Below are 23,207 nucleotides of genomic sequence, written 5' to 3'. Positions count from 1 at the left end.
CTCAAGTTCCTGGGTCACGTCGTGAGTGCTGAGGGAATTAGCCCTGATCCAGAGAAGACGGCTGCCGTAGCTGCTTTCCCGACCCCCACTGATAAAAGTTCCGTGCGTCGGTTTTTTGGCTTCTGTGCATATTACAGGAGATTTGCGCACGACTTCTCCCGAATAGCGGAACCATTGACTCGTCTAACAAAGGACGACCAGCCTTTCATCTGGGCCGACGAGCAGCAAAGGGCCTTCGAGGAGCTTCGCAAGCGCATTCAAACAACGCCCGTACTTGGCCACTTCGACGAGGACGCCGACACAGAATTGCATACCGACGTCAGTAACGTTGGCCTCGGTGCAGTTCTCGTTCAGTGGCAAGAAGGCGTTGAGCGGGTGATTGCTTACGCCAGCCGCACCCTGTCTCGTTCCGAAGCGAATTATTCTACGACCGAAAGGGAGTGCCTTGCAGTTGTGTTGGCGGTAACAAAATTTCGGCCGTATTTGTATGGTCGGCCGTTTAGAGTGGTCAGCGACCACCACTCACTCTGTTGGTTAGCGAACCTTAAAGATCCTTCAGGCAGGTTAGCCCGCTGGAGTCTCCGCTTACAGGAGTTCGACGTCACTATTGTGTACAAGTCCGGCAAGAAACACAGTGACGCTGACTGCCTATCCCGAGACCCTATCCCGTGTTCTTCAAGTGAATCAGATGACTCCGTCTTTATCGGCGCTCTCTCGACTCCAGATCTCGCTCAACAGCAGCGAGACGACACCGAACTGCGGCCCCTCATCGATTACCTCGACGGAACCGCCTCATCGCCACCTCGCCTTTTCACGCGTGGCCTGTCGTCGTTCTGCTTGCGTGACGGCGTCATCTACAAGAAAAACTACGCTTCCACAGATATTCAGTATCTGCTGGTTGTCCCAACGCCGCTCCGTACCAACGTTTTGCAGGCATGCCACGACGAGCTTTCTGCCGGACATCTCGGTTTTTCGCGCACCTTGGCACGAGTACGACAAAAGTACTACTGGCCCAAGCTTGCCGCTATGGTTCAGCGCTATGTTAGGACGTGCCGTGATTGCCAACGTCGGAAGATACCACCTGTCCAGCCGGCCGGCCTGCTGCAGCCTATTGTTCCTCCGCTAGTACCTTTTCACCAAGTCGGTATGGACTTGCTCGGGCCATTTCCTACGTTATCATTGGGCAACAGGTACATTATAGTTGCCACAGATTATCTGACCCGCTATTGTGAGACGAAAGCTCTTCTCAGCGGCACGTCTACTGATATTGCGAACTTTTTCATCTTTAATCTGGTCCTTCGTCACGGTGCCCCCGCAATCGTTTTAACTGACAGAGGCACGGCATTTACTTCAGCTCTAACCCAGGAAGTGATGCGGCTCAGTGGCACTTGTCATCGCAGAACAACAGCTTACCACCCTCAGACGAATGGCCTTACTGAGCGACTCAATAAGACGATCGCCGATATGCTTTCTGTGCACGTCAACGAAGATCATAAGAACTGGGACCAGATACTACCGTATGCAACATTTGCGTATAACACCGCAGTCCAGGAAACGACCCGCTTTACACCGTTTCGTTTGGTGTACGGTCACGAAGCTGTCACCATGCTGGATGCAATGCTGCTGCCAGATGTTGCCCACCCATCGATTGCCGGTGCCGACCAATTCGTCCAGCATGCCGAGGCCGCTCGCCAGCTGGCTAGACTGATAGTCCGGACACAGCAAGTTAAAGATGCTCGACGGTATAACCTTCGTCACAGGGAGGTAATTTACAACCCTGGCGATCATGTTTGGGTGTGGACACCTGTTCGCCAGCGGGGTCGCTCCGAGAATCTTCTGCGCCGCTACTTCGGCCCGTACGAAGTACAACGCAAACTCAGCGACGTCACCTACGAAGTGACCCCGCAAGGAACTGTTCGCTCATCCCGACGGCAAGCACAATCGGAAGTCGTACATGTCGCCAGAATGAAGCCCTTCTACTCCCGCTAGGTCAAGGTACATGTGTTTTTTTTTCTTTGCTTCCTTTAACTACTTGATGTGAACGCGCATCCTCGCCGACTACGGTTATCCTCGACCTCACCACTCGGCATTGGGACGATGCCTTTTCCACCGGCAGGGGCAATGCCGCAATGTTATCGTACTGGCGCCGCCATGTGGCGAGCTCGGGAGACTGGCACGCGCTCGTCTTCTTCGCTCTCAGTGCTCGCCCGCCAGTCGGTTACGTGCCTGATGCTGCCGGTGCTTTTACTTAGTCCTAGCAAACCTGCTGAACCAGTTTCACTGGCTTCTGTGACAATATATACAGGCACAGTAGCTTGCATTTACAAGCGCAAATCAAGCTTTCCTTTGTAGTTGCATGGCTGCGCTGAGGCGCATGCCAATGAGCAATTACTCCATTATTACAAATTACTCAAGCTTGAAGGTTTCCCCTAAATATTTGACCAAGTTGTCTAAGTTGTTGGGCATAAGCAAAGTCACAGCTGCGGGCTTCAAGTTCGAGAGCTTGCGCTTCGCAGGTCAGAAATTGGCTGCCGCAAACTTCTCACCAAATGTGTTCGCAGAAAAACAACAAACCCTTCCTCCACTATATAATGACAGCAGTGTAATGACAAAAAACTGATGGTGAGGACAAGAAGACTGTGTCGGCAGGAGGTTTGGCACGTTGTCTCGCTAGTGTGACACAGGAGTTGGCGTCCGTACGCCGAGAGCTGCCTTGAGTGTGAGATAGACGTAGATATCACGAAGACACGGTTTCGGCCGACCGAACCGGCTTCGTGTCGTGCCAGTGTAACAGGCCCTTAATGCGTCATTATACGCTTACCTGAAACACGATACTCCGGTCGGAGTTGTTGCCTGAGCATCGCCACGCTGGTGTAAGCAGATACGGCTGCGTCCAAGGCGTTGCGACCTTGCCAGGGCGAAGCTGCCGAATGAGTGGGGCGTCCCTTGTACATTACCGCGTACTGCATTGAAGTGAAGCGAACAATAGTTACGCGGCAATCGGTAAATTTTCCAGATGGAATCTATAGAAATACCTGGCGTTAAGCTCATATTTTGAGTAGACATCTTAATTTAAGTTGAAGGGTCTCCCTGGGGCATTATGGGAGGAGGGGTTAAGAAGGAAAAAAACTATAAATTTATTGCGAAAGGTGACACCGTGAAAGTAAAGAAGATGGTAATTGAGTGCAGCTGTGTGGTGGGAGGGGTCGTTACAGTCTTTCAGATACTCTGGGAAAGACGTCGGGGAGCTCAATGTCTGTTTACTATTGCCCGGAGAAATAAATGAAACACGGCGTTGGAAGCAGGAGCTTCTGCTGGTCCGCATCGCAGCGCTGATATGTTACGCCGCATAAAGTTACTGAACTTCAGCGCCGAACATTTGCGGTGAGAGAGCCGAGAGTGCCGACAAACTGACTTCCGGGCGGGTACTTGTTGAACATAATAAATTTACGGTTTGGCGCTGGGCTGTTGTGCTGCTGATGGCGGTGGCACAGGGCAGCCCGCAACAGTTATTCGCTTCAATTCGTTACTATTGCTCCGGTGAGAAAACTCTCGCATCACGGTCGACAACCGATGCAACACTGGTACGTTATCTTACACTTTAACAATGTGCGTTAAGCTCCATTCGTAAACAATTTCCCGCTGAAAAATGCGGGAGTCCAGGGGTCCTATTCTAGACTATTGGCCACTTTGGTCAAACTGTGACGCACGCGTGACGTGTGCGGTAGACCTGTGTCAGGTTACGTAAGCACACAATCGGGTTAAGCATTGTTAACAAAAAGCGGAAAAAAGGATACAAAAAAGGCATTTTCGACTGCTATTATATATTGGCGCCTGAAAAACGGCGACGCTCCAGGAACCAATTGCCTCTGCGGTGCATTTCGCGGTGCAAACTCCTCGAGTTGCAGTGAGGGCGAGTGAAATATCTTGCGGGGTTGCAACTTAGTGTATCATGATATAATTGCTCTGGGAAATTCAGCAGCAGCTACGCACGGAGAGGCTGAATGAGTTTACGAGACGCGACGAGCGTTACAGCTAAAGAGCAAGAATGGCAACAGAATATTCGCAGTCGAGTAGCGCAGAATGGTAAGTGGCAAAGCTTCTAAAGCGCCGATAGCCTTTCACATCTCCTTATCAGCGGCATTTTAATGCAGGAACTAAAACGTTTAAGGACCTCCTCGTAAAAGAAGGAATCTACAGATTTTTGAAGTATCTGTGGCACTGGTGAAGAGGCGCCCACACAGCAGGCATCGGCCCTGTTCGAGGACAAAGCTCATACTACTTAAGTATCAATTAGATTACCTACTGGCTATGCTGCCCACCTGTTTCGAACAGCCACATTATGACTAGCTACAGTCAGGTTACTGAATCTGTCTCAGTTTTTAACATCGTTTGTCTACTTGAGGTGTGTAGATTGCGGACACGAGCGCAGAAAGTGTGTGCGTGTGTGTGTGTGTGTGTGTGTGTGTGTGTGTGTGTGTGTGTGTGTGTGTGTGTGTGTGTGTGTGTGTGTGTGTGTGTGTGTGTGTGTGTGTGTGTGTGTGTGCGTGTGTGTGTGTGTGTGTGTGTGTGTGTGTGTGTGTGTGTGTGTGTGTGTGTGTGTGTGTGTGTGTGTGTGTGTGTGTGTGTGTGTGTGTGTGTGTGTGTGTGTGTGTGTGTGTGTGTGTGTGTGTGTGTGTGTGTGTGTGTGTGTGTGTGTGTGTGTGTGTGTGTGTGTGTGTGTGTGTGTGTGTGTGTGTGTGTGTGTGTGTGTGTGTGCGTGAGCGCCTTCCACACACACACACACACACACACACACACAATCGACTAAGTTGAAGGCACGCGCCGGGGGCTTTACACTTAGTTAAAGTTTTATGCGCTGGCGCGCGTAAGGCTCCTGCGAAAAACGCGTAATATGTCTAAGAAAGAGAGACAGAGCAACTGAAGAACGGAATGGCAGGGAGGTTAAGTAGGCAATGCCAAGTAGGCTAACGTACACACGCAAGGAGACAATCGGAGAAAAATGAAAAAAAAATGCTGACTCACGAAATCGTCGTTTGAAGCTAGAGCGACTGGGCGTTCGCGCATCCCTTACTCTTGAAACAGTGAAATGCAAAGGAATAAAGGGAGATTATTTTCTGGCTGCATTGAAAAGAAGCAATCAGCATAAAAAATAACATTATAAGGTTAGAGCGTATCGTCATAACGTTCTCTGGAGTGCTTACATTTGTTTTCTGAAAGAAAATAAGGAAATATTGATGCTGCATGCATGCCTGAGCAAAACATTACACGAAATATATTACACGTAGGAAGCAAGCATGTGCCATGTACAGTCCTGGTCAAAAGACCTGAAGATAAAGGAATTTCTTCTAAGCCGCCAAATGACGCCATGACGTCATCAATAAATGCCAAATTCCCTTTAAAATGCCAGCAAATAATTCCTCATTACAGCACGCAACTGCCTCAAACCATTTCACGACCGTTTAAGCTTTAATGGCACCGTAACGGCTTCATTTTGAGGCTGAGAGGGAAATCCTTTGGCTTCAGTACGTTTCACCAATACTGCACATGGCACGTGGCACGCACATTACTTTGTTGAAAAAAAAGCTGCCAGTAAATATGCTTTTTTTCCATCGTGGTAAGGCTCTTCATTTTATTAACATTGGGCTGAATGCACAGTGCTAGACAAAAAGACAGTGTTTAGGACGAACGTTCAAGGGAGCCCTTGGTTATCTCTCGTTGCCTGTCGCAGCGAAGTTCTTTGACTGCCACCGCACCATATGACTCCTCAGGTGTTCACACTCACGAACGGTCCAGAGAGATAATTCGATAAGCGGTGCTCCCTAAAATGCCTCGTCAAGCGCTGATCAACCGCTCGAGTTAGCAGATCGCCGTTGCTGCGCTTGGCAAAAACCGCGCGGATATGCGGTTGTTCTATTAGTGCAAAGCGTTTTCAATGAGAGAACAGCTAGTGCCCTCGTGCGGTTGTAAATTTGTCTCTTCATTACTCTTCCTCCAAAAGGCTGCGCAGCTGAAAAGTACCCTTGACACGTTGTTTCAATACCTTCTGTAATTACAACAAGATATGTCAGCTTATGACGCTGCTTCGATATCTCAGCTTACTCCACCACCCAGAGTAATTGTCTACCAAACTAATTGATTGATTGATTGAAAACACGTTTATTCCACTTTTCTTGCGCCGAAGGCCATACGGTGGAATGAGTTCCCAGGCGCCTATATTCCATGTCAAATTCGCCATGTTATTACGCGCTGGCCGCAATGTGGTCCCAAACTTTGCGCCCAACTTCTGCCATTTACAGCAATGACAGCACATTCTTTCCGTCATGAAACGTCATTTTGACAACACCGTATGATGTGTATCCATGACGTATTTTCAGCTACACGAATGTCTGCCAATCAGATTTCAGGACGCGTCCTTTGATAGCAAGGAGTAGATTTCCCTCGATTCATAATACAAGCACATATGCTTTCCTGTCTGCCATTTATACCTTCTTTTTTCCCCCGCAATTACTTACATTTACCATCAAGGCAGCATGAATAGCTGTGGTAAAAATCCTTTTTCAAGGACACTTCATTTTGATGTCACTGAAGAAAGCCATTTCCACAGATAAAAATGTCGTGCCACAAATTTGAAACCTGTGACTATTCTGAGAACCAATCAGAGAAACAATATGGCACCGAAGAGCAGCCATACGTGTCGAGAATAGGGCCCAAGAAAATCCTGGCATGTTATAGAGCTGGGAACACTGTATATCAATAAATGTTAGGTAAATGTGATGAAAATCACGGGTCCAAAATTCCCCCTAGACGCCACTGAGATTAAAAGCCTTTAGCTTTAATAACTAGAGGTCTAGAAGAGGGCAGAGCGGGCTGGTTGATTCGTATTTACGGAACCACTAAACAAGAGTCTTCTCTCTCGTCTTGAGAGCTAGCGCTGTATTCCCACCAAGCTCTTGTGTCTGTTTACATTAACAGCCGCTGTCATATTCATTCACTCAAAATGTCTGAGGAATCTAACAGCCACTCTACAGGCCGTTGAGTTTTTGTCTAACGCCCAGACTTAGTAACAATATCCAAGTGCTTCCTTTGGATACAAAGCCAACTAACAGGCACCTATGTGAATGTATGAATGCAGGCGGGGCGATTCATAAAAGTCAAACTAGCCTAGTGTATGGCATAAATAACATGCTGCATTTAATAAGTGTAAAACTAAAATGCACGTTAGGCAGGTATATTTCAAGCCAAGGAGGAGATGAATTCGCATTCCAGGAGCCTGGATAAACAGCAATAATTTTTCGCGTGAGAGAAACATAACCCAGCAGCGAAAACCGGGACGGAGCCTCGTTTCTACTCAGCTTGGCGGTTTGAGTTTACGTACTTGTCTGATTTTACCATTATATTACTTTTGAAAGTTCCGTGTACTCGATTACCACCTGGGGTCGGAATATATTATGGGAAGAAATCTTACGCGGAATAAAAATGGCCCAACGTAGTCACAGCTACATTCTGGATAGTGGACGCTGATGTGCAAAATGAGCACCTCCGCAGAATACCGAACTCTCTTTTTTGAGGAGAAATTTGAAAAGATCGCGTTACTCCGCTTCCTATAGGGCACCGGAGATTCAGCTTACCTTGGCGACGGCTGTGGTGGTGCACGCTGCCACGTTGCGAGTGCTAGGGTGGGCCATCAAGGCAGCGTCGACGCTGTTAAAGGCTCCCGCCTTGAGCAGATGCACCTTGCCTCCACCGCCTTCTTCGGCCGGTGTTCCCAATACTACGACCTGCGCAACGTGGAAGGCTTTCATTCTGAAAATTGAAAGTAAGGCCTGGTGCTTTCACCTGAGATGATCCTCCATCGCGTTTAATGGGTGTAGTTGCAAGTCAGTCAACAATTGTGCCTTGGTATGAGGTTATTTTTGATCTGGATATATGAGAAAGAAACTCCGAAAGTAAGAGGAAGGCAGAACCATGTCTTGATTCTCATATCACCTCTTATTTCGGTTTGTCGTCTTTACATTCTCAGCACATGGTATCTTTTATCTTTAGCAAATTGAGGCAGCGCGAACAGCTGAAAACAACCTATAGAACTGGCGCTGAAACTATCCTCATATATTTATAGAAGATACAGAGCATTAATGTCAGACTTCCTGCTCACACGACAAAAGAAAAGAAGAAAATAAAAAAATAACCAAAACAATATGAGAGAAGCACTCTAACAGTAGAAAAAGGCGTGAAAGCCGTGCAGGTGCGCCGCCGCAGAATGAAATTGTCCTCCTCTAAACGAACTGAACATGACATTTTCCGCACACTAGGCAACAACACAAAGCGCTGGAAAAGCAATAGAAGCCAGCGACATCAACCACGCCACAAGAAGGGCTACTGTTGGCGCTATCCTTCGCTGCACTTTCAGCGCAGCCCCGGCCACCCGGGCACTAACCCGGTGCACAGGCGGTCACCCCCCATGGACCGCCATGGTTACTCCCGTGCACCTGTGGACGCACGGTCCCCCTGCGCGCCGCCGGCAACGGCGGTCTTTCTGCTCAACCCGCCGCACTGCTGCCCCTGCAGCAGTTCACAGCTGGCCTGCCTGCTGCCACAACTGTAACTACTGCGGCGGCCCTCTGCTTAAAGCCCCTGCGACAAGCAGTACTCACTGCGCCCCATTGGTGCGTAGTTCCATGCCTAGCCTGGGCTTACATCGTAGTTGCACGGTACCAGCCCTATTGCTTCGGCAACCCTTTCTAATAGCCAAAGGCAAGCCTGAAGCCTCGAATTATCTGCGGACCCCTGCCGGTCTATATTGTTCGACTTGCTTGGTGCCGGCCATTGTAACCTTTCCCACATTCCCCTTCCCCTTTTTGTCTGGTCGCCAAGAGTGGCGCCACCAAGATGGTTGACATGACCTGCGACCTTGTACCCCAAAGTAACAAGATAGAGTACCTCATGTTAAACGTTTTCGAGTGAGTCTTTCGACGTGCATTAAAGCTACTGGCTTTACTGGTATTTTATTCGGTGTATGTGTTTCCGTATTCTAAGCATATTTCCAAGCTTCACGCAGAATCTGCGAGCTGTAATCGCCGAAATCTCAGTTTGAAGGCATACAGTTATAGGTGCTCATATACGCATTTCGAATACCTGTCGTGAGAGTCTCCAATTTAACTCGGACGCGTATCCTGTATCCAACAAGAAATCGTATGACACCCGGAGTGCTGGACGGCGAAACATCGCATCACGATTTCAATACAAATGTCGGGAAAGGCATAAAACTGGAGTTGCATATGTTGCTGATTTCAATCCTTGTAAAGTTGACTAGAAGATGTATGCTAGCAACGAGAAAACGTATGATACTAGAGTCACACCGCTCGTGGAACGTTGTACGAAGAACTGTTTTAACACAATTTCGATACGAAAGTCGGAGAAAGCATACATTTGAAAACGCATAAGTTGTCGCTTCTAATCCTTGTCCCAAGTAGCTTCCAACTCTACCAGCATATGTATTCTATATCCAATATGAAATCGTTCGACACCATCCTGAACGATATCAATGGGAACCAAGAAAAGGTTGAGGGGGAGCAGCAGTTCTCAAGCCAGTGTTTCGACAAGGGGCCTTGTCTTGCCCAGAGGAAGCCGTCTTGTCGAAGCGTTATCTTGCGAACTGATGCTCCCCCTCAACTCTTGCTCGGTTCCTTTTCGTAGTTTGCATCCATCGCCTTCCCCTAGTTCTACCCTGCATCTGCAATGATGTACGAAGAGCAGCGGTATCATAAGCAAGCCTGGAAAACTGCCATCGCATACAGTTCAGGGCCGAGGATTGTTTGAGGTGGCGTTGGCACCAGTCGCAAAAGGGTTTGAGTGTATTCGTTGAAGCATCGTGGCTGCTCGTGGATAACGGCTGCTTAATTTTCTTCTCATCGCCGCAATTTAATGAACATCTGCGAACATAAAAGTGAATCTACTCGCGCCACCTGCTTGTCTCGTTATAGTACATGATGCTTTTGCATTATTATCGATATGAATATAGAACACAAAAGTGACATGAAGATATCAATTCAAGAAACCGGCTTGCGCGTTATTCCATGACCTGATTTTTTTTTTTCATTTGCGCAACCAGAGTAACAGGGTATTATTCTGAGGGCTCATCTTCAAAGATACTTGCTGCTGTGAAGAGGAACGTGATAGATATTCAAAACAAGGAAAGAATTTTCTTCACAGAAATACGCTCGGCCATGATTTTGAAATAATGACCCATTCGGAACTCTACAACTAGTAAAACAACCACCATATTCACCGCACCTGATTGTAGTAACTATACTCTTTGAAAAACGAACTTTTGCATAAGGTATTTAGCGAAACATTTATTTATGGGCTTAGGCTTACAAAGCCGATCCTGTATTCACAAACCCCCGTTTTTTACAAAACTACCTACAAAGCGCAGTCTATTTAAGGTATACTTCATCGAAAGAGATATATATATATAAGCATGGTTTCGCTTGACGGTTCAGCACTGAGACTGGCACAGAGGTTGGCGATCTAAGCCTACCACGAAATAAAAATTGCTTTGTTTGGATGAAAGGAAAGGCGCATTGTCTCTCTCACTTCTCGGTGGACACCTCTTACCCATTTAATGACATACAAATAATACACAGACAACATTACGTCTTGTTTCGAATCCCTATCGCAAAGTAGCCTCCAACTTGACTATCAGTTGCATGCTAAAGTGGAGGAAAAATGGTATGACACGACTCTGAACGCTGAATAAAGAACGGTTTCTTCCTTATGTTGATATGAAATGAAATTGAAAGCTTTTGCACGCCTCCTGATTATTAGAAATTTCCTCCCGGGGTGACATTTTTTCGTCTTTTGAAGTTTTACTGTCCTCTGGGCCTTTTTTAGTTAGCAATTCAGCTTGTGTGCTTTAGTCTCACATCTTCACTTGAAATGGATATCATTCAGAGGGAGTCAATGGCTCCCGACGTGTTGGTTCTTTGTAGAATTTTCTAAGAAAAAAAACCTTCGAGAACTAAGCAGTTTTTGCAAAATTTTCCTTATTCATAATATCGGGTGTAACATTCAGTTTCTCCGTAGCATTTGTCCAAGTCTATTCACGTTCATCCCGAACTGATCGTTACGGTTGCAGGGTGACAGTCTGAGCACCGAAAACCACTGAAAATGTAAACTGGCGGGCAGACATTCCATTGCGTGGGCCGTTTTGCGGGACTGAAGGAAAGCGCACCAATCGCACTATCGGGCCCGGCCTTTATATGAGGTATCGTAGCAGTTCGATCGAAGTCACAGTTACACGCACGAATTTTCCCCCGGAAGCGCGGATACGTCGAGTAAACAACATTCCCGTTATTTCCCTCGTCGATGACGCTCACCTTGCCGGGAAGCGACGCTTGTTGCAGCACCTCTTTAACCGCGATACCCGCAGCCACTGAGCTCTGTGCGATAAGGTTGTGACCGCAGGCATGTCCAAGGCCGGGGAGGGCGTCGTATTCGCACAGGACAACAACCGTCACGTCTCCGCCTGTAATAAGTGGTGACGCATGACATAAAAACGCTTAACAAAGCAGGCGCTGAGAATGGCTGCACTGTTTCAGCGTGAGCCACATATTTACAATGTCTGGTTGGGAAGATTACGGCGACTATGTGAATTGAGGAAAGGATAGCTGTAATAGATGGCCTTGCACAGGGCACTACGCCGTGAACAGTCAAGGGAACGTTCGGCGATCAGTCGTAGAGCTTGAGTCAGCACACGCACGATCGTTGGAGCGAGCGTTCTCGTCGTTGTTGTTGTTCTTCTCTAATTTTATGGCACATACCCACACAGGGGGATCGGCCAAGAATTGGGATGCAGAGATATTAGATTTTGAGATGTATAACTACATCGCAAAAATAAATTAAAATAAATGCTAGGGAATATAGAAGGAAGTGTAAATATGAAAAACCAAAATAAAAAAGAGTAAATACTAACGCACGCCTGACCGTCAGGCGTTGAACATCGTTGTCGTCGTTCTCTTCAGCATTTAGTGTTGAACATTTCAGAGCGGAATGCCTGTCTTACATAGCATTAGGTGCGTGCAAGGAGGATGCCAGATAGGAACTCTATAAAGCCAGGCGAATATGATCGCGTTTTTAATGCGATTGCACATTGGACCCGTTCTCTCAAAGATTCTATAGTGAGGCCTCTGTGTACAGACGCCACTCCAGCGTCAATAGCGAGACAAAACTCCACTTGCGCTCGCGCTGGAGTTTCGTAGGAGAAGAAGTGGGAACATAGGAAAACACGAAAAGGATTGGCTCGTTGGATCACGCCATCGACGTCGCGCTGCTGAGTCGTTTTCGACCTTGCGCTTGCGAGAGATTTTCCTGGTCCTTCGACAAGCGAAGACATTTTATCAAAGGGGTCAGCGCGCGCCGAACTGCTGCCGAACAAAGCGCCGCGTAAAGAAGCGCTCGCTCCGCAAGGGCCTGTTGATGGTCGGAAGAATGAGATGCGTGCAGGGGGGACAAAGATGTGCCAGCAGCTTTATAGATTTGCATAATATGTTTTGTATGTCCGTGAAATGCGGACAGCTGTATGATCCTTCTCTGTGCTTCTTCTTAGAGTATAGCTGCACTCAGAACCAGAGAAAGGAATGTCCTCGCGAGATGAAGCAGGTTTTGTTCTTTCTTTTTTTGTAAGTGTTAACTTTTTGCCCAAGGAACAAAAGGGGCTGATTATATAAATGGAATCAAGTCTGCCAAAAGAATCAACTCCATGTACGAGACACTGCCGGGGTTTCCTGATGAATTGCTGCCTGTCTTTCAGTTGCCTGATGTAATTTTTTACTTAAAGAGGGAAGGAGCGAAGCTCTGTACGAGAAATAATACGACGGCGCAACGCTCTGCCTTTGTAATTTATTCTTTCCCGTCCCATGTCCAGAAACGCTAACATGTGGGTCAATAGGTTGTTCATCTTCTAGGACAACACACGCTTTACAAAAGTTAGCGCCATCTAGTGAAAGAAACACAAACTGTGCACGGCGGCCACGTTTTTATGCGTCCGCCCGCGCCTCCCACAGAGTGCTGCCAACGTGCGTGGAAGCCGTGCATGCACCGCAAGCTGCGTTGGAATGCTCACAAGCGATTGTTTCAAACATCTCAGTAGTCCAAGAGCACAGATTGCTGGGCGAGTTGGTGCATTGCAGACACGTTCTAGCGCATATGAACAACGACGAGAGAGATGAAGACAACATTGCGCTCGTGTTGTCCACATCTCTCTCGTCTTTGTTCATATGCGCTAGAACGTGTCTACAATGCACCAACTCGCCCAACAATCTGTGCTCTTGAGCTTCATCTCAGTAGCCGCTGCTAGCACGACGCTTTGTTCGCAATGCCAGCATGTTGCTGCGTGCCCTTCTGCAGCCAGTGCACCGTCGTAGACGGGCACGGAATCAATGTATATACGCGTGTTTGCGACCGCTCGTTTGCAATGCTAATTGGCTTTACAGGTGTCACTTCTATCATGTAAAGCATTACTGCACGTCCCTCTGACTGGGAGCTAGATCACAGAACGTAATATCACCTAAACCAGCAAGGTTGTTTTGCATGCTGGTGCCTTGTGAACTTGAAGGATAAGCTTATGCTGCAATGGAAGACACGGGAGAAGGAGCAATGCCTCTATAACGAACGTATAGGGCAAATAGGTGCATTTGAAACCATTTGTACATAGGTTGCACTCGCCATTCTGTATTTGACTTATGACAAGGGAATGATTACCGAAGCTACTTTTCACATTCGTACGAAATAGTAGTGCTTGGTGCAGAGAGCAAAACGGTTGTCTAGGCTGCAAAAGCGGGTGCAAAACCCGGGGCGTCTTGTAAAGCAGGAGAAGATGACATTTCACTAGCGTGTCATATATGCTCATGTTGCAGCCTGTTTCGAAAACTGTTATCACCTGATGCGTGCGAAATCCGGTACGTGTCCAGAGTGCGCCGCTCAGGTTTCTATTCTGTGCCTATAAATACTTACCAGCGCGGCCGATAAAATAACGAAGCTTGCGTTTCACTTTTGTGTGCTTTATTGAGTCCGCCGATGGTTCTCTAATTGACAGCCACCTGAAATTCAGTTGATTTTGTAAATATGCCGATTTCTTGTTTATTTCTTCTGTCAGATAGTATACATCTGAAGCCTTAATTTCATACACAAGCGCTGAGATGTGAAGGTTCGGTAAAGAGGAACTCGGCTGAGACGAAAAGAAATTTTAAAAGTCAACTCACCTTACTGCGCAGTGTTTGTGAGTGGTGCAACTGGCTGGGTTCATAAAATCAGAATTATATTTATATCCTACTGTTATAAAAAAAATTAGGGCGACACTTAAGCTCTGCCTTTAAGGATGTGACGCGATAGCGTCTCTCTCCGCACGCACACACACGCACACACGCGCACGGATGATGTTTTCTTCACGTTTTAAATTTTTAGTTGTATTGCGTAAGCAATACTACGCGAGGTTTCAGCCCGTCGCGTAAACCCGGCCGGTAGCTGCGTTTGAGCTTTGACTTTTAGAGAAGAAGAAAAATATAAAGAAGTAGAAGGAAAAGAATAAGAAGAAAAAGACGAAGAAGGAAAAGAAAAAGAAGAGGAAAAACAAAAAGAAGGAAAAGAAAAAGAAGAAAATCAAAATAAAAAGAAGCAAAAGAAGAAGAAGGAACATATAGAGAGGAGGAAGCTACCTCGACTTTGCTTACACAATATACCGGGTATAAATAAAGCTAAACCCTAGCTAATGTTTCTTTTATTTATTTATTATATTCATCATATCATTTATTTTTATTCTAATTATTATTTTACATTTTTTACACCAATAAGCATCAGCAAACATTGCCTTTCCATTCCGAGCCATTTGACACCTTTGAGCACCTTCTATTATTTCTAATTAATCAATTACGCAGAAGACAACTTCGGTTCGTCAGAGCTTAACACGGACAGTCAAAGAGCGTCAGACCGACCCGGAAAGCCAACAGGGATCCAGTGATAAGTTTCGCTTTCTTCTACGAAGCGACGGTGATGCGCAAACCGAGCAAACTCGCGATAGTCTCGCATAGGCTTCAAAGTAAATAGCAAAGGCATACAGACAAAAAAAAAATCCTCCACATTATAAAACTTCAAATACTGTATCTCGATAGGGATGACGTTACGCGGACCAACGAGGGATCCCTTGTACTACTCGCAGAGCAGTGGGTAACGGCCCTCAGCAGCCCGTCCGGTGGGACCCGCCACGCCTCGGCTGTCAAAATACGCATCTAGGCGTCGCTGACAGAAACCGCCAGGGGCAGAAGAGAGGTCTCTCGACCAGGTAGTGTCTTCTCTTGACATGGAAAGGTCGGTCCAAGCACAGTACACTAGGTTACAACGTGACAAGCGCGGAGAGAACGGCGGGCACTGACGGAAGGCCACGGAGCTGACGGATGAAACGATCAAAATATGGCCGCCATCACGGGATCAGCGTGCTCCTCATGGGTGCCAGACTTACTTTTGTAAACCCTCTATTACGCTAGTTGAGAACACAGAACAGATGGCACAAGTTCAATCTTCGGACCATTTTACTACGTACCGAAGGACGTGTTTTAATTCACATACGACGTCATATCAAAAAAGTATTATCGCGCATGCTCGCGATCATTTCCATATTTCCCCACTAACCTTGCATCTGAAGTTTACTCACACGTATCTCAGTTTCGGTGAGTGCAGCCGAGGGTGCACTTGGTGATGTTCCTTTCTCGTAGACAAAAAAAAAACTACTATCTCTTGCTGCATGGGCATACAATTGTGAATCCCTACATAATCAAATTGGCTGACAGTATGGTATGCTAATCGGTAGCTTTATTGACGGCTGTTTTTCCGATAGCCTGACAGTATCAGTGGCAGAAAAGCTGCTAAAATCATCAGGAGAAAAGCGGAATTAGGGCAACCAGTAGAAAAATAATGCTCGACCGTTATACCGTATATTCACAAAGTGTCGCTCGGACTAAGCGTAGTGACAAATAAACGCGAGGCGAAAATTGTGTTTGGTTCTCCCTCCCTCCCTCCGATGAAAAAAAAAAGAAGACGGATCAGCCTTTGCAACAAAGTAAACGAGAACTGAAGGCGTGGAAGACAAGAAAAAATGTGAAAATGTGAATGCGAAAGATATCATATATAAGATCCCAAGAAAACAATATATTGGACAATCGGATAGGTATGTGATCATGAGGTTACTTGAACATAGTGACACCTATGGTAAAATGATCCCCCCTGGGAATTTAAAGAAACACGAAGTAAACATTGTAGCCAGGGCACACAAATTAGAAGACATTATTTGACAAAACGATATCGATAGGCAAGGAAAAATAATTAATTGGAAAGGACATTTTCCAACTTTTGTGTCTATATGCGGACAATGGGAAGTAAGTATACATCATGAGTTGCGCTCACTAACGAGAAAGGAGATAAGTGTGATAAACTTGCGGATGCGAGGTATTGAGCAAAGTGGAGGTGATCCCGTGCATGCCTGACAATGGTTTTGTGGCATGATTCCAGCTCTGTACAAAAAGCCATTCGTTATGCAGTAAAGCCGTTCGGTTATCAATTTGCACTTGCTCTGTCTCTCACGCTGTACTCTGATGTCAAGCAGTGTATTTTTTAAGGTCAGTTGTTGGGCGAGTTGGTGACAATGTTTCATATCTAGAGCACGATAAACAAGACAAGAGAAAGCACATAATGACAAACACTGCGCTGATGTGTGTCGTTATATGTTTTCTCTCTTGTCTCGTTTATCGTGTTGTATATATGGGGATTTGTGAAAAGATAGTCTTGTTTGTTGCCTTGCTCTCCCTTCTGAAATTTGATGCACCAAATTGACCAGGTCTCTGCCTCAGCACGGTTTCTTTATGAGACTGGTAAACAAATATGTCTTCCTTGAAGGGCGTCTATTAACAGATGATCGCAGATGTTTAGCCACTGCTCTCCGTTTTAAATGTTTGAAGTTTCGAAGCGCAGACAACAGCTCGGAAACCTGTGTTCTTCCATATGCACACCTCCATTTCATGAGATCGTGCAGTTGCCTAAGACAAGACTTACCTCCGAACTCAGCACGGAAAGCTGTGGGGAGCGCGTAGTTACGCGCTACCTGGAACCCTTCATCATCCAGATAGCGAGTGATGTAGTCGTGCGCCTTGAATTCGGCAAATGCAAGTTCAGGATTACGCCAAAGGTATTTGCCCATTGCAGTGAGGGCGTCAGCTTTCGATGTGATGGTGTCTTGCACGATGCAGCGATACTGTTCCATCTGAAACAGACACACTATTGAATCGCGCCGCGTAGCTTCGTATAAGCCTGCGCCCTGAATTGTTTGATGAACAGTCAGCTCAACAGCTACAAAGAAAAATATTGGAGCAATACACCGTTTACCCACGCCGCTACCTTTAAAAATACCTAAATTAGTACAGACACCTAGTTTTTGGGTTCTCGTTTTACCCATTGTAATGATACTTAAGGCATTACTGTGCATGGATCACCATTGATATCCGCCTACCACCATTGGATAATTTATAATCGAATTTCTTTTTTCGACTCTTTCGCAGTTGCAGTTTTAACAGTCTAGAGATGGCTCTGACGTCAACATCAAGTCTAGGCCACGTGACAGGCAAACAAACGGTGGTAAAATTGCTCATGTGGCCTTTAAATTCACTACAACGCTAAAACTAGCCTACCTCAAAAACAAGAATCACAACAAGGGAGTAGCACGTGAATATATCGCTGTGTTTTCATGCCGTACGTGACCTAGTCTTGATTGTGACGTCACAGCAATCTCTCGGCTGCTGAAACCAAACCGAAACTAGCGAGAAAAAAAAAATCACTTGAAATACTTTTGCAGTCATAGGCAAAAATCCTACGGAGATCCGCGTAATATTTAATGCCTCATTAGCTAGCAGAAAAATAAAACCAGTATTTGGCGTCCTGACTGCTTTATTTAGACTGCGGCTTACACAACAGACAACGATGTAAAAGCTAGCGCTTCGTGGTACAGACGGGAACGACAAAGGCTCACGTGGGGCACAACCGCAACAAGCATATTCGTTCCCTCACACAAAGGAGAGTTCTCTTTAACTATGCGCCTCTGGTTTGAGAATGACGAAGCCAAACAATGGCATCGTCTTACAGGCAGATTCGAACTCACTCTTGCTCTTACACCAGATCTTTGGAATTAAATGGTTCATTATTAAATTTAATTTGACTACTCCGGCAAATAACATGCCTTTCAAGGTTACTCTTGCACAGGGTGGCTGACACTACTTTTTTTTCCAAAGAGTTTTATTGCCAAGGTTTCGAAGAGTTTCGTTCGGATGGTTCACTAGCTCCTGTCACTACTTATCAAACGACATCGCAGCTTACATGGCAATCCCTTTCCCCCTCCCTCTGGATATATTTTCGAGCGTGTTATCTCAAAATAACGAGGTATTTCATGTAACAAAGGGCTCCATGCTCTCACTCACAAAATTCAATCTTCAAGCAACGCTGTACACCGGCATATGGGCTAAGTATAAAAAAACGCGCTAGGGGTTATATCTTGAGCTCAGAATTGAATAAAAACAACGCGCTGTCCGCAAATACCTTCACCTCGATCGCCTCATTTTCTGTCCTCGCAGCGATTTTCGCACACTTACAAAAGCAAGGCTTCTTTTTAAGGAAGTAACAATTAAAGGGGCTTTAGTAACAATTTGACTCCCGCGCCATCTAGCAGCATACCGGGTTATTGACTAATATAGAGTTCCCTATGTCAGGTGATCCTGCTAATATACTTACACGAAATGCTCGTACAGAATTTGTGCTCGCGTTCAATAATAACTATCTCTCTTCCTCGTCAATAGTAGTCCTCCTTACTACCCTTTGTCACGGGACGTGAACCTCTCCACCAGTGCTTCTCCACGCCATTTTCTGGCCTTATGTATCAGGAAACATGTGCCACGATCTAGGCCTTATAGCACCTGTCATCGCGCTCTTCCAAGCTCTTATGATTTGCTAAGACATCATTTCACACTTAAGAAGTGCGTCGTGCAACAATTTTTTCATGATCTCAATGAGCGATGGGTGCGCTGTCGTGAACACAGCCCAGGAACTGAACCGAATTGCTCTGCAATCGCACATAGTGAGTGGGGACAAAAAACACCTAGCCTCGTAACTGAAGCGCCGATGCCAAATTCTTGGGTCTAATGATTCCTGAAGTTAAATCCCCAACAAACACAACTAGCTCTGACTGTTCAATGGTAGCTGAGGTTCAGAAATAACCCTGACTAACTTCCACCCATGTCAGCCGTCGTTGGCTCAGGGACAGATGATATTTACCGCGTGATAAATGTGGTTACTCACGTCAGCTAGTGTTTATTTGGCCTACTCTTTCTTCACTACCTATCACCGCACATCAGCTACGTTATTGCCACAACTCTAGTACACACGTAATTTTGTTTTTCCAAAAAAGGCAGTTTTCTTACGCACTTTTCTCAAGAAAATGCCTTTCTGCAAGACATACAGGAATATCAATCTGCCTCTGGAAAGCTCATGTTGATTTGTAAATGAAAAGCTTAAACGGTCGTTGTTGAATCTCACTAAGCTATCTCATTCTCTGAATACCTCCCACAGTCGAATGGCATCCACTCCTTTGCCGTTTGAATTACAAAAATGAAAAAGTGAAAGCAGTGAATATTGAAAGGTTATTGGCAGTTGAGAGTAACCCTAGGTGCACTTTCCAGCGAATCAGATCGTGACTCCAAGCTTGGATTCACTCATGGGAAGGAGGCCAGGTACGGGTAGACAGCGCTATGGACTCAGATTACCTGTCTTAGGGGAAAGCGGCCGGGAAAGCACCTATGTAATTCGTTATTAATTATGCAGTTTACTGAATGATGAAGTGTAAATTAAAGCTTCTCAATAAATCATTGTATAAATTATATAAAGTCGCCATAATGCCATAATACCTCTGTCACGCAGGCAAGTTAAATGGCAGCTGCGTCAATGGATATAAAATATTTTGAAATTCAGTCTCACGCGCTGCTTGCGCACGGCGAATATCAATGGTCATTGAGAGGTGGGTATGCTATCCGATAGGTGGCGCTGGTGCGGAAAAGCTTATTTAAGTAAAAACATTTGGAGTAAAGCAATGAGCAAATCAGAGTCACCTCCACTGAAATAAAACATGTAGATTTAAGAAAATTGTTGCACAAGAAAACCTACTGATATAACTTAGTTTCGCACATCCGCATGCAACGATGGCTGGGTGACGATGGCCAATGCTGTCGACTTATTTTGTTGCTTTATTTGACAATGTACATCTACATGCAGAGGATATTTGTGGGTTATTTGTAGTAATATAAACAATGCATTCGAGGCGTCGGATAGGATGAGGCAGTTGCACTGTAGCAGTAGAACCACCAGGAATAGAGAATGCGTTCTGTGATATGTTTCATTCCGTTATGTGTTCCGAAAACACACCAGATTTTTTCTTTATTATATTTTCTTATCATTGGATGACTAAAACTCTGTTTCATCAATTTGCAACGCACAAAACAATTTAACGAATCTGACATGATCCTTTTTTGCCCACACTTTGCATGGACGGCTCAGAGCAAGAACGACATTGCACCAGAGTATCCAACTGAACCAAAATCTGAACGGAACCGGAAAAATTTGGCTCTCCTCTATGCCTGGAGAAAGATTACCTGCGCAGACTTACCTTCACGGCTGTACACTTCGAGCTACAGCTAAGTGATATGGCGATATGATGGGGCTACAGGTGAACGCTTGCTGCAATGAAGAATTCCACTATACAAGATGTGCGGGTCAGTGCTGGAAACCGTGTGGAATACAGCGAGAGAGCAGAAATAATAAGCCGTGCCTGCAGGTAGCCCGCACAGCTGTTGCCCGCATAGAACTCAACGCGCGAGTGGCTTTCTGCTATGATGACCTGTCGGTGCGTACAGAACTAGAACGAAGCGCTGCGTCGACATGACCGGAAAACACAGACGGGTTGAGGACGTCAGAGATAAAACATTGAGGCCGTTCGCCCAAGCCTAAAGGCGTCGCAGCTCTAGGAGATAACCTACTCAGGCAGGGCACATGCTCTGATAAAGAGAAAACAACCGACTTCTACGGCGGACGATAACGAGATGTCGACATGTATTCAGCTGAGAAGGCGGCTGATGTGTTTTTCTAGCCCGCTTTGTGACAAAACACTGGAAGCGTGCTCTTGTAGAGCAAACTATATCGTGGAAGGGAAAGTGCGCCGTTAAATAGCTCCGACTACATTAAAATTGATAAGGCATAGGTAGCCGCGCAGAAACTAAAGCGCAGGTTCAATTCAGCTAAATTCGTCCCCAGGTTTTCACACTGGAACGTTCTCCGGCCTAAACGTCCGACTGAGGTTTTGACTGTGTCCCGGAAATATTTTTGTTTCACACAGCAGTGGAAACCACGGAAATTCACAATGTACAAAGGAACGTACAGTACTGAACAAAAGTGGTATACAACACTCAGCTAGTGACAGAGCTCGAAAAAAATGCATCAAAAGGCCATCTGGCGACAGCATAAGAAACATCGACACCGGCGCATGCTTTGTTTGTTTTGTGGGGTTTAACGTCTCAAAGCTGAGAGGCGTCGTAGTGGAGGATTCCGGAAATTTCGACCACCTGGGGTTCTTTAGCGTGCACTAACATCGCACAGCACACGGGCGCCTTGCTTTTCGCCTCCATCGAAAAGTTGCCACCGAGATCGAAATTCGGTCCCGCATTTTTGGGAGAAGCAGTCGAGCGCCGTAACCACTACGCCGCCCCGGCAGTGACATGGGCACGTGCATGTGAATAAAATGAGGCACTGCCAATATTGTGTCGATCATAGATAGTTGTTGCTAGATAAAGTTGGGATGCAGTTTTCTCGCGCTCCACCATCGGCTGAGTCTTGTATACGGCTTTTGCTCACGACTTTACATTCATGCATGACATCTTTTTTTTTTTTTTTTTTTGTGAAACATAGATGAATAGCGTTGATGCCCTTCTACTTTGGGTAAGCTGAAAAAAAAATTCAACTTTATCTGCGCCTTCGCGCTCAATGCAGAATCAGAGACTCACGTTTTGTTAGCGCAACATAACATAAACAATCAAGAACACCCTCGATTGTGCTAGACTATTTGAGCCGTGCACAGAGTAATTTTATTGTTTAGGATTGCGAATTATGCATATTTTAGCTCTTAGTGCCCTTTTAGCATTGGTTGTTGGAGGTATTCTATTTATAATGCTCGTATTGGCTTTTATCGCTTTTAATTGTTGTGCTCCTTTTTAACGGCCTTTTATTCTTTTTCTGCATTTTGTTTTTGTGTCATCGCATAATGTTATTTGTTAGTGGTATTTACCTATTGACTTCATTTTATCGCGCCCTTCCATTATTTTGTCTAGCTTGTTGTCACGCTTTGTTATGTTCATCTTTGTTATCTCGCGTCTTTTCAACTTTTTGTACATTATCTTTCTGTGGCGTGCAAACTCAGCAGCTGTTACCCATGCTTTCCCGCCCACTTTTCGAACATATATATTTTGTTGCTCTGCAATATAATAACCCGTTGAATTCAGCGCCATGTTGTAATCTCTTCCTTGGTCGGTTTGTCAGGAGTGCGCTGTTTTGTTTTCCAAAGCTGCACTTTCATGTCGTGCTTTTTAAGTGTCTATAAAATTCAATGTTTCTAATACAACTGTATCTTCTGAAATGATAGTACAGTGTACGCTTCTGTACTTCTGAAAATGAAAGGAGGCTGTAAGTTTGTGCGAATATTATAAATTTCGAATAGCGCATTTAATATCTTCCAGTTCGATTGGTATGACAACCCCAATATTGCACCCGCCACGGCGGATCAATGGCTTGCTGCTGATCCCTAGGCCACGTGTTCGATTCCGTCTCCATTGCGATGCTGAGCACACACGAAAAGACTAGTGTGCCGCGCGATTTCAGCAAACGTAGTAAGGACCCCACGTGGTCCAAATAAATTCGAAACGCTCTACTATAGCATTCCTGGTAGAACATTAGTTGCTGCGGACGGTTGAATAGTAGATATCAATACCGGTATACTATTAAATATTGTATGTTCAAAAACATTCCAAACAAATGCAATAAGTCCTCAGCAGCTTCGTTCTCGAACAATACCTACT

At 45.7% G+C, this 23,207-nt stretch overlaps 1 protein-coding gene across 1 annotated transcript in view; it reads right to left on the bottom strand.

Annotated features, from left to right (window-relative positions):
* The window catches only part of LOC146172582 (xaa-Arg dipeptidase-like), a 38,196-nt gene extending 17,293 nt beyond the window's left edge, over positions 1-20,903 (bottom strand). The window contains exons 1-5 of the mRNA XM_084586050.1: positions 20,750-20,903; positions 17,101-17,308; positions 11,379-11,527; positions 7,632-7,781; positions 2,822-2,963 (exon numbers count right to left, since the gene is read on the bottom strand). Coding sequence (XP_084442176.1) covers positions 2,822-2,963; positions 7,632-7,781; positions 11,379-11,527; positions 17,101-17,308 — 649 coding nt within the window. The 5' untranslated portion in view covers positions 20,750-20,903. The remainder of the gene's footprint in view (positions 1-2,821; positions 2,964-7,631; positions 7,782-11,378; positions 11,528-17,100; positions 17,309-20,749) is intronic.
* Between the last annotated feature and the right edge of the window lie 2,304 nt (positions 20,904-23,207).

Source organism: Amblyomma maculatum, unplaced genomic scaffold (genome assembly GCF_055883805.1).
Source record: "Amblyomma maculatum isolate TAMU_Amacu unplaced genomic scaffold, ASM5588380v1 scaffold_13, whole genome shotgun sequence".
Classification (NCBI taxonomy): Eukaryota; Metazoa; Arthropoda; class Arachnida; order Ixodida; family Ixodidae; genus Amblyomma; species Amblyomma maculatum.
Note: the sequence above shows the minus strand (reverse complement) of the source record. Positions and strands in the feature narration are given on the sequence as shown.